General features: G+C 38.6%; 1 protein-coding gene across 1 annotated transcript; it reads right to left on the bottom strand.

The window, feature by feature from the left end:
* Positions 1–2,956: 2,956 nt before the first annotated feature.
* Positions 2,957–22,803, bottom strand: brd8b (bromodomain containing 8b). Its single transcript, XM_055159184.1, has 18 exons — positions 22,753–22,803; positions 21,778–21,874; positions 21,060–21,129; positions 20,914–20,963; positions 20,715–20,837; positions 20,360–20,440; positions 20,217–20,281; positions 19,955–20,121; positions 19,286–19,468; positions 18,380–18,470; positions 17,045–17,181; positions 16,162–16,582; positions 15,678–15,715; positions 14,525–14,718; positions 11,830–11,922; positions 11,115–11,183; positions 9,485–9,770; positions 2,957–5,672 (listed from the first exon to the last, which is right to left on the bottom strand). The coding sequence occupies exons 1-18, from the start codon at positions 22,769–22,771 to the stop codon at positions 5,613–5,615; spliced, it is 2,244 nt and encodes a 747-aa protein (XP_055015159.1). The 5' UTR covers positions 22,772–22,803; the 3' UTR covers positions 2,957–5,612.
* Between the last annotated feature and the right edge of the window lie 151 nt (positions 22,804–22,954).

Below are 22,954 nucleotides of genomic sequence, written 5' to 3'. Positions count from 1 at the left end.
TTCACTTTGTTTTTGTCATTTATTCATACATATGGAGCTGTTAACTGGAAAACTACCATTTTGTGACATCATAAGGTGGAACAGAGCGGTTTGAGCTTCAGAGATGTAGACAAACTAAAAGGATTAATCAAACCTGTGAATGAAACAAAACATTACAGAACACTTAGGTACGTTGGAGGAGGTAAAGCTTAAGCTCAGAAGAAAATCATCTCTTACACTACTGAGTTATGTCTGTTTATTCATATTCAACAGGATATGAATAAACAGTTTTTACTCTTGGTATTGTAATGAATCGATTGTTTTATTGTATAATCTGTAAAGATGACACGGGAGACTTGTGGCCAAATGGACAGTTAATGGGCAGTAAATATTCTTCTCTATATAGATGCTTTATTTATTCCAAAGGAAATTCATTTTCAGCAGCAGCAATAACATATAACAATAATACAGCAGTAATTCATTGTATAGCCTCTATTTAACACTTAAATGTAGTGAGAAGTAGACGGACATAGAAGTATTTGCTGAAGCTATATTTGAGGGGAGCATGTGCAGGATAAAGTTATTAGATATTTTCATAAATTAATATCAATGTTAGCCTTCACACACAGTTATTTCTCCATTGGGACAAATAAAGTTTATCTTATCTTCAACAATGGAAGAGGATCATATTCTCTATTCCACTTAAAATATACACGAGCTGTAAAAATAACTAAAACCTCAACAGATATATGCAGATATATATTTTGATGAATAATAAAATGTGACTAACTCATTATCTGGAAAACATCAATTAAAGGGACCATAGTACAGTATTTTCTGAGCTGTTAAAATATTTCCTCATCACAAAACATACCTGAGTTTTGCATATTCACGCTGTGTTCTCAAGTTGAAAACATTCCGCTCTACCTTGTGATATCATGTGGTAATACAAGAAGTCTTTCACTGTTTTTAAACATTATTAAGTATTTCAGACCTGAAATTGCCTCTATTCTCTACTAAACAAACAGTATAAGATAGCTATTAACTGGAAAACTACCACTTCATGACATCACAAGTTTGAACAGTATTTTGAGCTTTGGAAATGTAAACAGACTAATCATAAAAGATTAACCAAGGATGTGTGAATGAAACAAATTACAACTCCGGGTATGTTTTTGAGGAGGTAACAACATTCTAACATGTCTTAAAGCTCACAAGAGTCCATTAAGCATTATACAGGACCTTTAACTCTACAATATTGTGGCTACAGCATCCCAACTTACAGAAGAGGTGTATAGACTTGTTTGGTTTGGTCAGTTTAAAAAGTGTATAGTAATCTTTTACTGGGTAACTTTGCTAACTTCATTTAATTATACAGAAATGGCATTGTCATGTGAGAGGATTGGTCATGTGGTGTGACGCGAGCTAATACCAACTGGTGACAATAAATAACTCTAGTTTAAATGACTCAGCAACATAGACTGCTCCCACTGTAAAAACAGGAGCAAAAACTCCCCAGGAAACAAAGGCCCCAGACAAGTACATAAGCACCATAAGTCTCAGTGAGGTTTAAAAAAGCATTTTATAATACCTCAAAACTTTTCTTGTTGTAGGATTTACAGTAAAGCAATCACAACTCTATGAAGACAAGCAGGTATCCAACCAGAAAAGTTACAGATCACATTTTGCTATGTTTATAATCTTTTTCCTCAAGCCCAGAAGCTTGAAAATGCCATTAGAACAGTTAAAAGGCCCATGTTACGCTGTTTTCTGATCGATGTCATAATGTTGTTTCCTCATCACAAACCTGGAGTTGTGTTTTGTTTCATTCACACACATTTAACACACAAACCCTGCACATTTAGGGGGAATTATTCTGTCAAACAGAAAACACTCTGCTCCAACTTGTGACGTCATGTGGTAATACAGGAAGTGCTCCTTTGTGTTTTTCCATACACTAATTTCAGCCCTTTAATTGCCAATCTTTACTGAACAAAAGGTACATGTAGACAGACTTCAATAACAGTAAAGGGTGACTCAAACATGTGTGAGTGAATCAAAGCACAACTTCTGGTATGTTTTTAAGGAAACAACATTATGACATTATGAAAACCTCACAACAATCAATTTTGCATCATCAGTGTTGGGAAGGTCACTTTTAAAATGTATTCCCCTACAGATTACAGATCCCAAAATGTAGTTTGTAACGTAATCCATTAAATTACTTAGAGTAACGTAATCTGAATACTTTGGATTACTTGATTTGCTGTAGAGAAGCAAAGACTAGGAAATCGTAACATAAAATGTTTTGTCTGCTAAAAGAAAATAAAAAGCCCAGATTTTACTCACCAAATTAAAAATATTATTGATAGAAGAGGAGGAGACACGGTCCACACAGCATGGTTTAGTCCTGTTAAATCCTGTTTAAGACATAGTTAAGACCTGGTTTTTTGTGCTGGTTTAGTCCTGGTTTTGACCTGGGTTTAGACCTGGTTTGGACCTGGTTTAGACCTGGTTTGGACCTGGGTTTAGACCTGGTTTGGACATGGTTTAGACCTGGTTTTCATCCAAGTGACTGTAATCTAATTACAACTCATTCAAAAAGTAACTGTAACCAAATACAGTTACTCATAATTTGTACTCTGATTACATAACTATACATGTAATCTGTCACTCCCCAACACTGTGCATCATAGAGAACCTTTAATATTTAGATTTAACGAAAGAAAGTAGTAAATAGGTATCATCATGTATCAGGTCTAGCCAATTTTGAGTTCCACAGGATACATGACTGTAATGACATAGCAGCCTACTAAAGAATTAATAAATATAATTTTGTTCAAGTATTTTGTATAAAATTATATGTACTTAAAATACTAAATTAAAAAGTGAAATGACATGTTTACATTACATAGTATAATAGATCACAATAACCGGTTATCAAAATGGAAAAAAAACAAACAGTTCCCACATTGGCTTTGACTCAAAAAGAATAATCTTTTATTTAACAAATGTACAACAGAAACATGAGTAACTCTATTCAAATCAAACTTTATCCATCACAGATACAAAACCTACTGTTCCTCTACATCACATACACAGGCAGGTCCTATGTACACAGACACTCAGCTACAGCTACAATGAAATGTCCAGATGCACCAACACTGCCACATAAACTGCTCTCATAGTTAATAGGGCTATAGAAGAACCAGTCTGGAAAAAAACAGCTGGATTGAGTATCGGACCCTAGCATAGACTGTATAAAAAGTGGACAAAGTGAGTGTGACGTCACCTGTAGGGTTCAGCTCACGAGGCCAACAGTTACAGGGTGAATTTAGAGCTGAGTTCATAAATAGGAATTTATTTACGGACAAAACTGTGAAATAAAAACAACAGGATCATGTAGAGCAAGTTAATATGAACAGTTTAAGACCAAAATGACGAGGCTCACAGCAGCAGTTACACAGTGTGGGGTAACAATTTTTCAGTGTAAAGTCAACTGGAGCCAGAGTCGATGGAGCCGAAAGCGCATCCACACTCACTTCCTATTTGGAAAGCATCTATACAGTCTATGGTTTCTAGTTTTCAAGTTTTTCCTAGAATTGTAATAGAGATCGTAATTTCCAATTGGCAATGATATGCTTCAGATTTTTAAGCAAAATAGAACATTAAACCCATACTTCAGAACAAGAGGCGGCCCTCTTCCAGGCCAAATAAGAGTCAGGTTTGTGGAGATGCAAGCCCACTCATAGTTTTTCAGTGCAGTAAACACATTGCTACATATTGTGGTAATCCTCAGTCAGTAAAAGCATGTTGTGGTTCAGAGCAGAGTTCAGACTCAAGAGGAACAAATTCGATTTTTCTGTTATAAGGCAATTATTTAGTCTTTAACCTCTGTATTTAACCTCTATAAGCACAATGCCACTTGAATTATAAAGCTGTTTTGTATCCATTCTGATTATAAAATTAAATAACTTGTAAATAAGATTAAACATTAATTTACAGAAAGCCCAAAACAGTGACTACTATAGATTTTTTGTAAATTTGTTAATGTGTTTACAAAGTAACTTTTTTTTAGCTTTTATTTGTCTGTTATCAGTGAGTGAAAGTACATTCACAATGGAGCACAAGTAAGCGGCAGTATTGGTGCATCTATGATATAAATAATAGTCAACTCCATCACTAGTTAACTTCTAGTTGCTGGTGAATAAGTCATTTTTATTTTTATTTCATTTTAAGCAGAAAGATAATGGTCTCTATGGTCTTCGCTGGTGAAAATGAAACAGGAAGTAGGGCGGGAGACCCATTGAACAATAGCTCTAGTGTTTTTTGATACATCAGATCAGCGTCACTCAGAGCTGGTCACAATTTAAGTACATAAAACGATGTCTAATCTACCACTAAATTGGAATTATGCGTTGTGTGTAACGTGTGGTGGATGGTCTGTCTCTTTTTTGTTTCTGTGGAGATGTGCCTAGAATGTTCCACAGTAGGGCCATAAACTTATGAAATTACAGGTCAGATTTGTGGAGAGGAGCCCCCACTTACAGTAAAAATTCATGTTTTTAAGACATTTTTGAGCAATAAGTAACACTTGTAGTTGAAAAAATGCCCTACTGTGGACAATTTAAACCAAAGTGTTAACATCTCCATGGAGACAAACAGGTTGCAGACCCTCTCCAGAAAAGTTACACAGTGCACCTTTATATAGGTAGTATTTGTTGGATTTCAGCTTCCTGTTATAAGCAACACTTCAAGGACTTTCTCCATTCAAAACATAAAGGATTACATTTAAATTATTAATTGCTATGGCAACACTATTAATTTTTCATGGCACTGAAACGAATGGATATGCAAGATATGTTTAAAAATTTGCATGAACATGACATATCTGTTGCTTCAGATAAAGGCATAAACGAATTCTAATAAAATGTTCATTTTACTGATAACAACTGTATCCACAATCCACAATAACTGATATAATTTGACATTCTAAGAGTTTTATCCGTTTACAGTGTGTTTTGGTTTCCAGAAGGAACACGTTTATTATTATGATTATTGCTTTTAAGTAGTTTATTATTTTAAATCTGCACTATGTAACTTTCTAGTGGGGGGTCTGAGATGTTATTCCTTTACTTAAGTCATTAAACAAGCAAAAAGGCAGGTGATACAATAAGGCCAAGTTACATGTCGGATCTGTGAAGTGGCGAGTTAGCTCACAGTAAGAATGCACGTTTTCCCAGATTTATTTTTGAGCAATAAATACACCCGTAATTAAATACATGCTGAATAGACAGACTTAATGCCATACTGCGGAACATTCCAGGCAAAGCATTGACATCGCCATGGAGACAAGCAGGTAGCAAACCTCCCACAGGAAAAGTTACATAGTGCAACTTCACGTCCTACAAAAAATTTACGTAGATTTGACCATTTCTAACCAGCATGAGGTAGGATGACGATGACTAAATACAAAAAGAATAGTAAATATTCATGTCTTAAGATCTGAACACGCCGATCTGATGTACCCTTCTGAGCAGATCTCCACACCGCCCCCTACAGACCAATATGAGTCACTGACCAGCGAATGCCCCAGGTTTTTGCCCAGTTTTGGTTTTGCCACAGCGAGAACTCTACTTCTTCATTTTCAAATCTGCTTCCATGGCACTGCGACGCCCCCTTGTGCCCCCATCCTGCAAGGACAAAAATAAAAAATGGGATTGAAGAAAATATGATTAAAATTTTGGATAGTAAAAGCTTTTGACGTAAAGTTCTCTTCACATATTAACACGTGGATGTCTCTTAACTTGTTCGGCAAATGAGGAAATAAAAATACGGTTAAAAGAAAAGAAAAATTGGTTAAAACATGCAAACATCACAAACACAGATAAAATTAAAGAGTGATCCAAGTGCAGTAAAGATGAGTTTTCAGCAGCCTGTGAATCCTGTTTTTAATATCACAAATGAAAAGTCAAAACACAAAAATGTACAATAACAGGTGAGCTCTTTCACACATGCACTGAGCTGGAGCTACTGGTTCCAGATTAAAGCTGCACTATCTAACTTTTTTGGTAGAGGGTCCTCGAGTTGCATATCCCCATGAAGAAGTTATAGAAGGTCCCACAGCATTGGCATTAATCTCATTAATCCCCATGGAGACAAGCAGTTGGCACCATAAGGCCAGGTTATAGGTCAGATTTATGGAGAGGCGACTCTGCTCACACTAAAAATGGATGTTTTTAAAGACAGCAGATAGCATTAAAAACATCTGTAATTGAATAAATGCTAGACAGACACATTTCATGCCATAGTTTGGAACATTTCAAACAAAGCAATAATATCTCCATGGAGACAAACAGGCGGTGGATCCTCCCCCATAAAAATTACACAATGCACCTTTAAGGCATTTTGGATTTATATTAATCTTGAACTTAGTTGAGCCCATTTTCAAATCAATACTGTGTTTATTAGTGAAAGATAAGACTGAACAATCACTAAACTACTGATCATAATGGATCTGAAATAGGAATGTCAAAATCACATTTTAGTGTTACAAAAAAATCCCAATTTATTTTAACAGTTACAATGATTAACTGACCAAACTCCACCATGACCAAATAATGGTGAGAATCACTTCCATTCTTGTACACAGGTCACCATTCCTCTAGTATGTGACCGGTTTGATGAAATCAAACTTTCTAAATGATCACATAAACAGCCAGTTAAAAATTTGCTTCGCTTTTTTTTGGAGCCCAAATTAAATAGAAATTAGTGACGCACCAATCCAATACCGGTATCTGATATCTGCGCTGATACTGAGAAATGTGCTGGATTAGATATCGGCTCTCAGATTTTTCAGCTGATATCCTGGTTGGACAAATACAATTATGTAATAAGAATATTTGCTTAGGGTCTCAGATGATTTGAATTTGTATACAAAGCTGTTCTTGTAGTTATTTGAGAGATAAATAAACAGCTACATAACGCATTTGGATCAGTTTTGTCTTTTTTTTTTTGTTTAAAGGAAATTAATGCTGTTTACAGTATCTGCTCTGATATCGGTTGACATTGGGTATCAATAGATACTTAAAGCTAGAGTATCGATATCGGTATCAGGAATGAAGAAACTGTTGGATTGGTGCATCTCTAACAGAAATTACTTGCTTTGCTCCTAAAATTCTCACAATAGTTCTCACTATCACATTGTGTTACCTGAAGAATCGAGATGACTGATCACTGATGATTCATCTAGACTTCCCTGATCTGAAGAGTCCTGTTCATTTTCACATTCCTGTTATATAGTGCCAGTTTGAGGACTGTTGAACACCCAAAGATTCATATTCATTTGTTTTAAATTGTTAATTGCTATGGCAACAGTCCTAACTTTTCCATCATTCTGGACCTGTGGGTTGCAGTTAACTTCATGAACTGAACAGCCAGTATCGTCTTCTGTGCAACATTGTGCAAGCTACCTTTGTTCATTTTTGTCATTTTAAAACCACAGAAACAAAAACATAATAAAATAAAGATTAAATAAAAGATGAGAAGCACGGATGGGTGCAGGACGGGGGTCTGCAGCGGCTCTGTGGAGGGAGGAGCAGAGCCTGGATACTTACAAAGAGAGAGAGAAGGAAAGCAGGAGAGGCCATTGGAACACAGTCCTGACAAACAGCCATGAGGAGAAAGAGAGGGAGAGAGGTTAAACAAGGAACAACAGAGAGGAGAAGGAGGGGGGAGAGGGAGGGAGACTCAGGGAGAAATAGAGAAGAGAGGAGAGATGTGCTTTTGAGGACCAAAGAAATAAAATTGAAAATGGAAAGAAAGAAGGTTAAACAAGGCTCAACAGGAAAGAGGTAGAGGTAGAGAGAGGGAAGACAGAAAGAGATAGACAGAGAGAGAGAGAGAGAGAGAGGAGAACAAGGCTCAACAGGGGAGAAAGGGAGAGAGGGAGAGTGACAGAGAGAAGAGAGAGAAAGCTACACAGGTTTCAACAGGGTAGAGAGGTGAAGAGAGGAAAGAGAGAGAAGAGAGAAGGCTACACAGGTCTCAACAGGGTAGAGAGGTGAAGAGAGGAAAGAGAGAGAAGAGAGAAGGCTACACAGGTCTCAACAGGGTAGAGAGGTGAAGAGAGGAAAGAGAGAGAAGAGAGAAGGCTACACAGGTCTCAACAGGGTAGAGAGGTGAAGAGAGGAAAGAGAGAGAAGAGAGAAGGCTACACAGGTCTCAACAGGGTAGAGAGGTGAAGAGAGGAAAGAGAGAGAAGAGAGAAGGCTACACAGGTCTCAACAGGGCAGAGAGGTGAAGAGAGGAAAGAGAGAGAAGAGAGAGAGGTTACGCAGGGCTCAGCAGGACAGACAGGTAGAAAGCGAGAAAGAGAGAGAGACAGTGTGAACACAGCACAGAATAGGGGAGAGTTAAAGTAAAACGTGCAGATCCATGAGATAGACTCAGCTCCACAGGACGTGACTCAGCAGAAGTCAGAGTCTCGTCTCATGACACAAACATGACGCAGTAGTTTACCTCGGTCACATGGTACTTTCAGCTCTTATGTAACACTGGAAACGTGAAATGATATTACTGTTACAAAACTGACTACTACTCTACTATTACTGCACTGTTTTTTCTGTATGTTTGATACTTTCTACATTTTATATACACCCAGAAAATATAAATTATATTAAGTATGATACAAGGAATTATAGAGCAAACTAAAAAGGTAAATAAAAACAAACACATTTTAAATATATTTTATATCTCAAATCCTCAAAGTAGCCACAGTTTGCTTTGTCAAAAAATATTTAGTAAAGCTATTAACTTTTTTTTTTTTACTTCATAATTCAACTTCAATAGTTGAGGATTTCTGTTTGTATATATAATGTAGAAAATTTTAAAAAATGACATTGAATGAGAGGTGGGTCCAAACATTTGACTGGTAGTGTATATATATTTTCTTTTTCTTCCTTTCTTCCTTATTTGAAGAAAATGTATTTAACTCATATTTTTTTCATTCCTAAGAAACATACAATACCATACATGCGTTTTGTTTCATCCACACGTTTGAGTAATCCTTTATTATTAGTCTGTCTACATCTCCAAAGCTCAAAATGCTCTGTTCCACCTTGTGATGTCATGAAGCGGGAGTTTTCAATTAACAGCTACCATTTGTTTTTAGTTCAGTGGAGAATGACAATTATTGGGCTGAAATTATCCAAATGATTCTAGTGAAGGTGTATGGAGTTTAAAAACACACTGGAGCTCTTCTTGTATGACCATATGGCATCACAAGGTGGAACACGTTGGAGTGTTTTCCGTTTAAAAAAATAATTCAGCCTAAATCTGAAGGGTTTGTGTATTTAAAAATGAGTGAATGAAACTAAACACAACTCCAAGTATGTTTGTGATGAGGAACAACATTATAACAGAGATTAGAAAATAGCGTAATATGAGCCATTTAATATTCTAATGTTTTAATAGAAGTCTATAGTCCCGTTGACCCCCTCTGTACCTTCTCTGGGGGCTCTCCGGGCTTCCTCACCCCCTCCCTCCCTCTCAGACTCTTGGCGGAGATGGCGCTCTCGGAGGTCTGCATGATCAGCTGCGTGGCCAGAAATTGCTGCACATGCTCCAGGACGTCACGCTGCATCTCCAGGGCCATGTGGTACACGTCGTGGTCCGAGGAGTTGTACATGACGGCGTTTTGAAACATCAACATTATGTCCCTCTGGAACTCTGCTGTGGTCCTGATCACTCCAGACTCTATGTTCTTCTTTATGGCCGACAGGTCCATGGGTCTGAGACAGAGGACAGGGGAGAAGGCTGTCATCATATGGTATTCAGTAATTAACTATAACATATGCAGATTATTATTTCCACCATCTGTTTATTGTAAACCTCAATACTGAATAGACATGGGTCTGTTGACTTATTGTTCCAAACTGTTGAACTGTACAGTAAATTTGGAAGCAGCTGATTTGTTATGAGATTTTGTTTAAAAATGGCTAAGCAACTTTTCTAACCCTGAAATCTGATGTTTTTGCAGCAGACATGGAGCAGACATACTGGTAAATATTTAATAGAGATAGGGATTGTGTTGTCATACCTCAACTGACGACATTCTATAACGGTAAACAAGAGACTATTAGAATAATAACTTTATGGAGTTAATGTCAAGAATTAGTCACATGTGGATATACTGTTAAAGTAGGAGTCTCTAACCTGTAACACTTCACCCCCTTCCAAGTAGCTCACCAAGGGATTATACACATTGTGCTGTAAGACTAAAATATGATTAATAATTACCATTGTAAATGTATAATTTTAATGCCTAACTTGATTCCTAACTGTGCACTAATAAATGGATACTGGTTTATGTTTTATAGGCTGAACTAACTGAACATCAAGGTTTACCATAAATATATAAAATTTCTTGCAACTGCTAAAATTAGTAGTTTTCTAGCATTTTGTAAAGGTAGCTCACCAGAAGAAAGTTTTGCAACTAGGGCTGTCGCGGTTAGGGAATTTCTCCTGCGGTGCGGTATAGCGGCTCAAAAGTGTGGTATGCGGTGATATCGCATCCCCTCTCACACCCCACAGCCCCCGGAGTTACAATATTTCCAGCAACACTAAAAACTCTCTCCGATGATGCACTGGTTGCGCAGATGCACATGTACCTTGGTTGTCGTGTGGATATAGCATGTGTAGCGTGAGAGAAGTAACATTTGGCTTTGGAACAAGTGCCGCTGCATCTCTCCAGCTCTCACTGTGGCAGGTCAGAGTCCTGCACCAGCTCGGGTACCCGCGGACTTAAGAGAGAGAGCCCCAAGCATGAGCACGTGGAGCAAGTGTCCGCAAAGCGCGATCGAGCAACAGACACACTTACCTCCTTGCGGCGCGGTGGCCCAACATCCACCGTGATCACCGCACGTGACCAACGTGACCCGTGCGGTGATCGCGGTGGATGTTGGGCCGCCGCTATCACTGCCTCTTAGGAATGTGGTGATTCATTTTTGCGGTTATTGCAACAGCCCTGCAAGCAACTGCTGGTATTCAAGTTGTTAAAATAATGCACTTTCAGAATTTTCTGTCTCTTCTGAAATAATGTGTTAATTCTCTGATAACGTATCTTCAGGCCTCACCTGTGGACAATGCTGTGGTATCCTGGAGCAATATCGTCTGACACTGGCTGCAGGAACACACTGGCATATCTGAAAGGGACAGAGACAAAGATGAACCAAAGACAGTATAATGAGGTTATATTTTGAACATTAAAACTCAAACTGTAGATGATTCAACTCTAAAATGCACTACACTACTGGGAATTTGTTATCAGCGTATATTCTAGTATTGATCAATTTCTCTGTGGGTAAAACAGCATTTGAGTAAACCCTGCCTATTTAGGCTGAGTTCTTCTCTCAAACAGAAAACACCCTGTTCTACATTGTGGAAGTGCTCCACTGTGTTTATAAACTCCATACAGCTTCACTAGAATCATTTGGATAGTTTCCCTGGAATTGCTCTACTAAACAAGAGGTAAAAGATAGCTGTTAACTTAAAAACTACCTCTTCATGACATTACAAGGTGGAGCGAGGCATTTTGAGCTTTGAAGATATAGACAAGAGTAGTAATGAAGGATTTCTCAGACATGTGAATGAAAGAAAACACAACTCCAGGTATGTTTTTGAGGAGGTAACAACCTATAACATGGCTTAAAGGTCACAAGAGTACATATTGCGTAATACAGGACCATTAAATAAGCGTTTGCCTTGAATATGAATTTAAGCTATATTTTATCATTGCTTTGTCTAATTATTATTATAAGAATTTTTGCTGATGGCCTCTTCATTTCTCACCTGTGATTGGCTGCTGCCCTCCACACTAACATTATGGCTTTTTTCCAGATCTTCTGAGCCTGCACAGCCTCCTGGTCCTCACCACACGTCGACCTGAAAACACAGCAACAATACCGGAAGTAAGACTAAGAATATGAGAAAAATTACATTATGATCAGCCTGTGGTTCTCAAAATGCTAGCCTGGTAAGAGCTCAGATAAGATCCTGGTTAAGACATTCTTTCCATCCTTGTAGAAGCTTTGTTATAGAGGTCCGGGAGCTGACATCATACTGGCTCGTCACACACTAGGTGTCGCCATTTTGGCAGTAATCGGCAGATCGGCTGACTTGCGCTGTACGACGCCAGCGTAATAACAGATTGTTCTACAGACGCAGCCGCGATTCATTTCCAAATTATTTTGCCAACAATGGCCAAAACAGAGAATGTAACAAACGATGATCAGAGCAAGAACCAATGTGCGAACGTGTGGCTCCAGAGTGAGTCAAAATTGGGGCACAGAGAGGTTCTGCTGTTCCCCGTGTTCATGTAGCAACCAGCATTTGTTATTTTAGCTGTTTATTAACCAAATAATTTTATGGCAATAGGCAATAGCCTGTTCAATTGATACAACTTCAAAAATGCCCTGCTTTTAGCCTAGTGTGAGAAATACAGTCGGACTAGATCCAAACCAGAGTCCTGAACGAGCGGGAGCAGCTCCAGTTCAGGCCGGGCTCAGAGGAGCTGGAGCGTGGAGTGGTGTCAGAAATTTCCCCAGGAAGAACCAAGAGCACGGAGCACGGACGCTCAGAACAACATATAACCAACTAGGGCCTGACTGATATGGATTTTGTTGTGGCCGATATGAAACCGATATAATGGAAGTTGGAGCTGCCGATAGATGATATAATCACCGATATATTTAGTGACGTGAAAATTCACTGTAAATCTTGAATTGTTTAAAAAACTTGGGTTTGGCTCTAGTGGGTTTTAAATTGGGTTTATTTAGGCAACATTTCTTGTTATTCTGCCTCTTTGCGTCATATTTACAGACAGTAGGTCGGCCTAATGGCATTTTTGCGTTACATTCTAGCTACTAGTGATGGGTATTCCAGTTTTTTTTTTAGAGAACCGGCTCTTTTGGCTCGGCTCACTAAAAGCAGCTGGCTCTTCAGATTGTTTTGTTGCAAGCAGGACTAAACCAGGAGTGTCGAGACTCGGTCTCTCTCTCCCTCTCTCGAGCCCAAGATTAGTCCTGGTTTATTTATTTTATGCTGAACTACAGCCAAATACGCACGTTTTTTTATCCTATGCACGCGCAGATTTCTGAAAGTTTCATTTTCAGCCGCTGCCGCTGTCAAACTACCACGAGTCTGCACGCGATCTGGGACGTCTTCTTCAGCAGAAATATTTTTTAAAAGCACCCCGGGGGCATTATACGGGTTGGTAATGTTTAATTGATTTAATTTCTTGATATAAAGCTCAATGTCTTGTGAATTAAAGTGAGCCGAGTACTCCGATGACTTGAAAGCTTCGGAGGTGGTGTTGTCCATTTTTACTGCCAAAATGGCGGCCCGCCCACCGTGAGTCACATGGGGTCCGGAGCTCTATATCTCTTTAAAATAAGACTCTACCTTGTCCATGTTAAGTCTTATTGTGTAAACTGTTCCAGTTTAACCCTGAATAATAATTAAATGGAAATTATTGTAAATTATCCAGGGTCATTGGGTATTCTTGTCAAACGATTTTTAGTTCAGTTTGTGTATCAGAACAGAATTTGCTGAGCTCAGATAGAGATTGTAATGGTATTTAGAGGGCACACATTACTCCCTGGTTTAGTCCTGGTTTAGTCCTGGTTTAGTCCTGGTTTAGTCCTGGTTTAGCCCTGGTTTAGCCCTGGTTTAGCCCTGGTTTAGCCCTGGTTTAGCCCTGGTTTAGCTATCCTTTTTCTCTTGGTTTAGTTTAAGTCTCCCTGATACAGTCGTAAGTGTTGTATCAGCACATGGGGGGGGGGGTGCAGCGCTCAGAGACACAGTAATGGTATTCAGAGGTCACACATTTACATTCATGCTCTAGTTTGTTTCAGTTTCAGCAGATTTTACGCTGAGGAGCAGAAAAAACAGGGTCATTGGCATCTTTTTCATTGACTCAGGACTCATTTGCACAGGGTTACAGTATTTTACAAAATGCTGTAATAAACTTAGATTTTTTTGGACAATTGAGGTCTTGGGTAATATGCAGAGCAAGTGTCCAGGGTGTACTACTGCCGTTTGGTCCCAATGTTTACAACTTTAATCATATATTCAATAATATTCAACTAAAAACTAAGTAAAAGTTACAACACAGGCAAAGCAATCTCTATTCTGCTAAATATTAGTTTGTACCTGACATTTAAAACAAGAAAAGCAAAGCAACAGTAGAACAGTTTAAGATTAACAACAGGGACACTGCAGACTACACTCACATTTATCAATGATAGACTTTGGATCAGACACAGCTGAACTGAAACTTTCTGTCCTTAAATACCATATTTCTGAATCTGTGTGTTGAGGAAATAATTGTCAGGCAAAAACAACAGCCAAAAGAAGCAAAGGAACACATTCTGTCTGTTGAACTGCCCGTAGTTCTGCCTCAGTGCCACTCAGTCAGAATACTGAGGAGATTTTTTTCAAATAAAATGATGTCAATGCATAACCTCTCTATGACAAAAGTTCTTACAGTTGTGAGGAGGATGCGGGGCTGCTGGCGAGCGAGTCAGCAGTGTATCTCTGGGAGTTGGTGCCGTATCCGTCTTCGCTCTCAGATGCCGCCGGCTCCACCTCCGACAGGTACGACCCGTCTGCGCCCTCCTCCTTCAGCTCAGAGCCGTCGTCAGGGTCCGCCTCACTGCACGCCTCCTCCTCCTTCACCTCCTACAGACAACACAGAGGACACTTTAAAGGTGCAATGTGTAACTTTTCTGGTGGAGGGTCTGTACAAATGCTTTTTCTCCATGGAAAAGTTATTGCTTTGTCTGGAATGTTTCACAGTATAGCATTAAACCTTTCTATCTTCATGGAGACCAAAACAGACCAAATTACAGGTAAGGTCTGTGGAGGGACAACCCCACTTACAGTCAGAATGCCTGTTTTTCAAGTTTTTTTTGAGCTATAAAACCTCTTGTAATTGACTCAATGTAAATAGAGCTGCATAATGTCATATTATGGAACATTCCAGACAGAAAGACATATCTACAAGCGGGTGATAAACTCACAACCAAAAGGTTTCATAGTGCGCCTTTAAAAAGGAATGATTTTTTCTCTCCTTTTTTAAATTCTTTGTTCCTATACACTGTATAAAGAAGTGAACTAAGGGAGGATGACTCTCACAAAGTCTAGCAGTTACAGGAGTGAATTTGGAGCAGAGTTCCAAGACCAGGAATTTATTTATGGACAAAATATAAAAACTAAAAGGAGGAGCCTGACAGCAGCAGGTACAGAGAGAGGGGTGACAATTTTTCAATACAAACTGGGAACAGAGTAGCTGGAGCCGGAAGCGCCCTCATGATCACTTCCTATTTGGAACACAGCGACTAGCGAGTTAGATATGTCCATTTATATATACATGGCTATGTTTGTTCCTTGATTAAGTTTTTCTTTTATTTAGTATGTTGGTAATTTTCTGAAGAATATGGCAAAAAAGAGGTATGCTTTTACAATATAACACTCCCAAAATTTTGTTGTGATTTCACTCTTTCACACCTGGATAATAAAATTTGTGACTATTTTTCTCCTTAATTAAGTCGTCCTAGATCCAGAAGTTATACGTCGCTATTTTTGGCAATAATTTGTATTTATATGGTCATATTCCTTAATAACTTAAAACATGTTACCTTGGACTCTCTTCCCGACACAGAGCTGTCTTCAGAATCTACAGAAAGAGAAACATTATTTACATTTAAACCACCAGCTCCGTCTTTTATAATTAAAGGCCCCGTATTACACAATTTCTCAGTCTATGTTATATTTGTTTCATTCACACATGTTTAACACACAAATCCAGCATATTTAGGCTAAGTTCTTCTCTCAGATTGAAAACACTCTGTTCCACTTTGTCATGTCATGTGATACAGTAAGTGTTTGGCTGTGTTTTTATAGACCATACACCTTCACTAGAATCATTTTGATAATTTCAGCCCTGGAATTGCCAGTCTTACTAAAAGTAAAAGGTAGCCATTAACTTGAAAACTACTACAAAACACAACTCCAGGTATGTTTTTGAGGAGGTAACAACATTCTAACATGACTGAAAGCTTACTGATAAAGTCCATTTTGTGTAGTATAGGACCTTTAATTTACCCTTTTATACCAACAGACCTAAACATGGGGGGTTTGCTTCTGTTTGGCTCCACTCCTCCCCTTCACTCTTCACCGTCGCCTCCGCCACCTCTTTCCCTTCTGCCCCGCCCTCTTCCATGACATCACTTCTTGTCTGTCCGTGCTCAGAGGTGACATCACTTCCCGTCACCTCCGCTCCTTCGCTCTCTATCTTCACCTGCTCTTCTGTCTTGGGCTCAGGTTGGAGCGTGGCTTCTAAGTCCGTTATTGTTGATGTTTGGGTGCTTGCTGTTGTCATGGCAGCCCCGGGGGGAGGGTCCTGGATGGGGTCCTGGACTGGGACTTCGGGGTGGTCTGCGGGCTGTGTGTCCCAGGGTCCGGGCAGAGCATGGGCCTCTTCACACAGAGACAGTGCGGCTTCGACTGCAGCAGCATCCAGCGCCTCCACAGAGTCATCCACCTATGCACAAGAATACACATTTATTTTTCTTTAATTTAATAAAATTTTCCAAATATCTGCATCGTTAGGATAATATGCTAAAATAAAGAAAGAGCTGAGAAACACACACACAAAACATAAGAACAAAAATTTCTGATTCTGGCAGAAATAGAAGGAGATATACAGTATAAAAAGAATGTTACCTCATCAAAAACATACTTGGAGCAGAGTTTTGTTTGAGTAATTGCTGTCTGTCTACATCTCCAATTAAGAGAAGAACTTAGCCTAAATCTGCAGGGTTTGTGTGTGAATGAAACAAAACACAACTCCAGGTATGTTTGTGATGAAAAAACAACATTATAACAAAGATCAGAAAATATCGTAATATGGGCCCTTTAAAATTTCACGTCATGTCAGAAAATACATCATGCAACTCTGAGATATGCCAAAATCCCGTATAGCTATGAAATCTTCACATTTTACCTTCTCCTCAATGATGGCGATGATGTCTCCCACCGTCTCCAGGTCGAGCTCGTCTCCCATGTACGACACGGCGACCAGGTCCTCCTCCCCCAGACCCGTGTCCTCACCCAGCTCCGCTTTCACCTCCGCATCTGCCTCTGCACAAACACGACCACCTCTCATCAGGATGAATACTACAGCACGGACAGCGATACTAATATTCTTGCAGTTGATACTTTGCAGCTGATGTCATCAACATTCCCTGGGGGTGTGATGCCAACTGTAGGCATGCTCTGTCTGAAGCTCTGCTACTTAAGTTAGACTTTACATGAGCTTTGTTTTAATGCAATCTGAACCTAAAGAACTGAACTACAAGTTTCTCTCATAACATCAGAGTCACAAGCTACCTAGCATTAGCCAGTATGCTCACCTTTTTATTGAAAATCAAACACCTAAACAAGACCATGAACGTGCGTATTGATCACAGACCCCTGAACATGAGCTGCTTAAATTCATTTTGTATGTTTTCTTCAGTTTTTAGACTGTCCTTAAACTTTGACAGTGTTAATGTGCTAATGTTTGCATTGTGTCACTGCAGTAACTACTGAAAACTACACCAGAGAGATACATGTAGCAGACCCCCGTGTGACGACACTGCAAAGGAATATAATTTTTGACTAAATAATTTCAGTTACACTAAATCAAAAAAGTGCATGCCTTAAATAGCTTCTGAAATTAAGGCGATGTACCTGATTTTTACCGTCTTAAAGTGGTTGTAGTTGTCCAAAGTTATTCCTCACTTACCTTTTGCATTCCTAACACCTTAATTAGTCACCTTAATGAGTTTATAAGCTTCAAACAATATAAGAGTTACAAATTTATGACAATACAAGAAGCACACAGTATAATTTCTCTTAATAAGTTATGATGATGAGAAGGAAAACCTGTATCCTTTATTTTATAAGGGACAATATGTGATGGTGGCCAGTGGTTGTTACTACAGTGGCTAGTTCATGTTGTTTTTAGGTCTGGACTGGTTACATAAAAGATATAATAATAATAATAGGACTACTGTGTCATAATGACTTTGCGCCCAAAAAACAAATATTGAGTTTGACAGCACGTCATGGTAGAAGATAATATTATAACATATGACAATACACTTTGGGCATTGTTTTTTTAAAATAGAGCAGATGACACAGGAGGAGGCCACAGTGGAGTGAAAGTGAAAGGTGAAAGCACTGACGTAAAGATAAACAATAGCCAGGTGTGGTTGTGTGCATGTCTGACTGTACATCTAACTGTGCGTCTGACTGAGTGAGTGTGTGCGTGCATGGGTGTATGGAGGAGACTCACCTGCTATGACGTCATGAGCAGCTGGTAACACTGTGGCTGTGGCAGTTTGGACTCCATTTGTGAGGTTTCCAGAGGCGTCACCATCTGAAACCTGAATTAAAAATATGAATCAACAACATTGTTTGAGAAAATATGAATGAAATATGAAATCTCGGAGGATCACCGCTAAGTGAAGTAATAATCAAGTGCTCTCCGGGGATCCCAAAGAGCACTTGATTAACATAAAACAACAACAAAAAAATTGCTAAGCATTTCAACATTGTTTCAAAATAAAAGATTTTGTTTAATTAAAGATTCTGGTTATTAGCAGTTTTATGCGACTGATCTAGGTTCCAATTTAGTTACACAGATACAACACTGCTTATCTTAAATCTGACAAGATCACGCCTTAACAAGATGATATGATGTTGGAGACCCTTGAAAAAAGTTTCTTGCATTGTTGATATGGATGTACTGATATCCAAATCTCACGGTACAATATTTTCACAACATGCATCTTATTGGTACAATAAATATTGCAGTCTTTTAGCGAGATTAACAGATTGGTGGATATGTTACTTTTTTCTTTGAAAGTGACTTGACAAGTCTACAGTGCCATTCATTACTGTCATATTCCAAAGAATTTAAATTTAACAACGTATACTATTATCTTATACTGTACTCTACACTGAAAGAAGCAAAAGATCATGACCTATTTAGTTCTCTCTTTTTATATACTTTTAAGTAGAAAAACATTGCAATGCAAAATACTGTGACAGTCCACAATATTATTGTGAGAGATTAGAAGATACCATATCATGATATTTCGGTTGTTGTTACAGCCATAATTGTTGACTGTGTTGTTGACTCGTCCAAATCTCTCTTAATCTGCTGAAATACACTATGTAAGAGGTGGTCTTGTCTCACCAATCTGGGACTTGCAGAGATGATGTTGCCCTTCTTGAGCAGCTCGGACAGCAGAGGAGAGGGAGGGGGCGTGGCCTTCTGAGCAAGGAGCCTCTTCTGAGGAGAGTCGTCCATGAGAGCGGCCAGAGTTCCCTCTTTAGGTCCAGAGGGGTCAGAGGGCAAGAACACCCCCACTCCCTGCGCCTGGAACAGAAAAGAAAAAAAAAAAAACATTAAGAAGTACAACTGAACTAAACTACTTAAAAGTGTACTTTGTAACTTTTTGGCTGGGGGTCTGTCACCCTCTTGTTTCTATGAATATGTCATTGCTCTGTCTGGAGTGTTCCACAGTATGACATTAAACAGCTCTACCTTTTCATTTATTCAATTACAGGTGGTTTTATAGCTCAAAAAATTCCTAGAAAAATAGGCATTCTGACTGTGAGCGGTGTCGCCTCTCTACAGATCTGACCTGTAACTTGATCTGGTTTGGTCTCCAAGAAGATAGAAGTGTTTAATACCACACTGTGAAACAATCCAAACAAAGCAATAACATCTCCATGAAGAAAAGCATTAACAGATCCTGTACCAGAAATGTTACACAATGCACCTTTAAACAATTTCAGAGTTTTTAATAAATGACTATTAAATGAAAATGGCCAAAATCAAAAAGCAATGATAAAGCCTTACAACATTATGGTGTCCAGTGTCTTCAGATGGGACACCTCCTGTGTCCATGGGGGGAGTGGGGACAGAGGCGTCGGTCTGAGAGTCCAGAGAGGTGGGACTGGCACCCAAAGGTGATCGCACTGTGACGCTGGGAAGGCGCTTGGGCGTGTTTTTAATGGCCTGACGAGCTATAAACAGATAAAGAATAATACATATATTTAATACATATATTTTTGGAACATAAGCCAGTTTTTTTCATCAAAACATTGTCTCTACATCTCACCTTGGTAGGCCATTTCCGTAGCTTTCCTTTTCTGCTCTGCCTCCTCCTCATCCTGTTTCTTCTTTCTGCCAGGCAAATACAATATAAAAGGTTAAACAACAAGGTACAATTTTTTTTCCTCCAAACTTCAGTGACTTACTTACAGTGTGATTTCTGTGAGCAGCTCCTTCAACTGTGAGTCCATGTGACCTGCCTGTATTAGGTCAACCTCTTTCTTCAATTTTCTATTGGGAAAGACAGAAACTATGAAACATGGTTTTCATAAACAGAACAATATAATAAACAGGCCCACACAGGAATATAACTATAAACTCATAGTAAAGGTATGTGTGTTTTTATTTCATAACATGTACTGTGATAATATAAGAGGGTACTTAAATACTTGACCAGGTTACGATTTATAATTAATTTGTAATTTTCAATCTATCCAGACAGTGCAGGTAGCACATAATCTTCCTTTTTTTAGGAATATTTTTCAACAGTTTCTGAGTCTTTCACCTATACTGCTCCTGTGTGTCTCTGAGCAGCTTCTTCAGCTCCTCAATCCTCTCAGTGGTCAGCCTCCGCACAATCACATCTTCAATGGTCTCCACCACTTCTCCCTTCTCTCCACGTTTTCGCCTGAACAAAAAGAAAACCACAAACATCAATAATCATCTCTATGATGACGCCAAACTAAGTGTATTTTTGTACTGACTTTGGTGCTTCTGTGGCTTCCAGCAGCTCAGAGTATTGAGAGGCACAGTGCTGAATGGAGACAAACATGTCATTAAAGCGTGTCATTGTGGTGGCAGTGATCACATAGAGGTATTGTAGACTGTGGTAGGTTTATAAATGTCATACTTTTTGGGAGAACCAGTCCGGAGGTCGTCCCGACTCTGAGAAAGGCTTAATGGCTCGACTTACAGACACCCTGAAAAACAAACAGCTTTATTTAGAAAACCATCAAACCACAAACTGTTCTTTATGGCATAGTGGTCTTCTGTGGGAGATGACGTGGATAATAATAAATCCTTTTTTGCAACTGACAAAAGCAAGAAGCCAAACTTACGTGGATTGACAATTAGATGATGGCAGTTACATGTGGCTGACTATGTAATATGGCTTATCTTGCTGATTCTGACAACTCTTAATACGACACATAATTTAAAAAAATATATACTGTCTAAAAAAATAAAATAAAATCAACACTACAAAACAAAATATAATTCTATTCATTCTATTCTCTTTGGTGTTTACTTCATTCCATCCTTCTTTTATTTGCTGGTATAAATTTCAACCATTACTGCCAATGTTCTTCGAAAACATCCAACTCTTGTTTCTGCTTAATGGTTATTCTTTCTTTCCATTGTGAAGATCTTATGTATTATGTCAATTCACTCATTTATAGTGGAAATTTCCTTCTTAAACCACTTCTTTTTGCCTCAACCAGTATTACTTTAATCAAATATGATTCAGCTTTTGGAAACTGTAAATACAGTATTCTATTTTATTGTATATTTAATTTCTATTCAAAATGCTGTAAAGTCCTGTACACATGAATGAATAAATAGGTCCTCACCAGTTTTGGTCTCCGCTCCTCATGACTGAAGAGGCCAGGCACAGCTTCTCTCTGATGGACCATGGCTCAGTCGGCCCCACGTTCAGGATCTTGTGTTCTGGGGAAAAGGACAATTATGTCACATGAATACATGGGTGTTGTGAGAAAAACTGTGGATGTTCATTTAAATCTGCAGTGAGTTATTACATTTGTGTGAATTATTCAGTATACAAATGCTGTTCAATGCCTTACCCAATTGGATATTTAAGGTTAGTATTAGTTATTATTATTATATTAGTTTATAGTTATACATTTTTCCTCATTTTATATTATTCATTATTCAAAAGTGGATTATGCCATGCTGAATGTAGCTTCAATGTACCAATGAAAAGTGCTATGTGCAAGACATTCAGGTCACTAATACATATCTACAAATTACGATGGAACAGTGTTTATAGTTTATTGAAAATAATCAATATCAGTTCGTGTTGTGTCACAATATGATCTGTTCAAATATTAAACTTTAGATCAAGTCAATGTTTTGTTGTTTTTACATCGTTACATTCATCAAAACCATAAAAGGCAAACATACAGAGCGCCAACATTGTTTTGTTTACAAGAAGGCTAGTGCAAGTTAGCATGTTTTTGCCGCTGATGTGGTTTTACAGTTTTTTAAATACTTTTAGCACCTTTCAGCTACAACTTTCTGTTATAAGTGTTTGTGTTAAGATCATATGCATTAGATAATAACAACAACAGCGTACAAATACATTAATAATACTTGATTTCTTGAGTTACAACGAGGTTTAGCTTAGCAGTGCAGATACGGGGGACAATTTGATGGGGCACACACGGTTGAAAGCGACTCGTTTTATAAACATTGGCACATCGTAATTGCCTTTCAATGTATATACTCCTATTTCTTGTGTATGTTAAAGGACGTATCGGTTGCTGGTGAGTAAATAAAGCCAAAAACGCCTCAGAAATAGCACTTACTCCCGATGCCGCTCGTCATCTCTTTTGTGAGCAAGCCGTGGCTCACTTCCGCCGGACCACATTCAGCGGCGCACACTCAGAGCGGAACTGAAGCGAGCAGAGGTTTCCATGGAGATGTGACGCGTAGAGCCTCAGAGAGCAGCACCAACACCGCAGGCTTTAGTTCACCTTTATTTACTCTAGATATATCTCTTTAGTGACT

The sequence above is a fragment of the Boleophthalmus pectinirostris genome, unplaced genomic scaffold (assembly GCF_026225935.1).
Source record: "Boleophthalmus pectinirostris isolate CB_2022bp ecotype Guang Dong unplaced genomic scaffold, ASM2622593v1 HiC_scaffold_23, whole genome shotgun sequence".
Taxonomy (NCBI): Eukaryota; Metazoa; Chordata; class Actinopteri; order Gobiiformes; family Gobiidae; genus Boleophthalmus; species Boleophthalmus pectinirostris.
The sequence above is the reverse complement of the archived record's forward strand: the minus strand, read 5'-3'. Positions and strand labels throughout refer to the sequence as shown.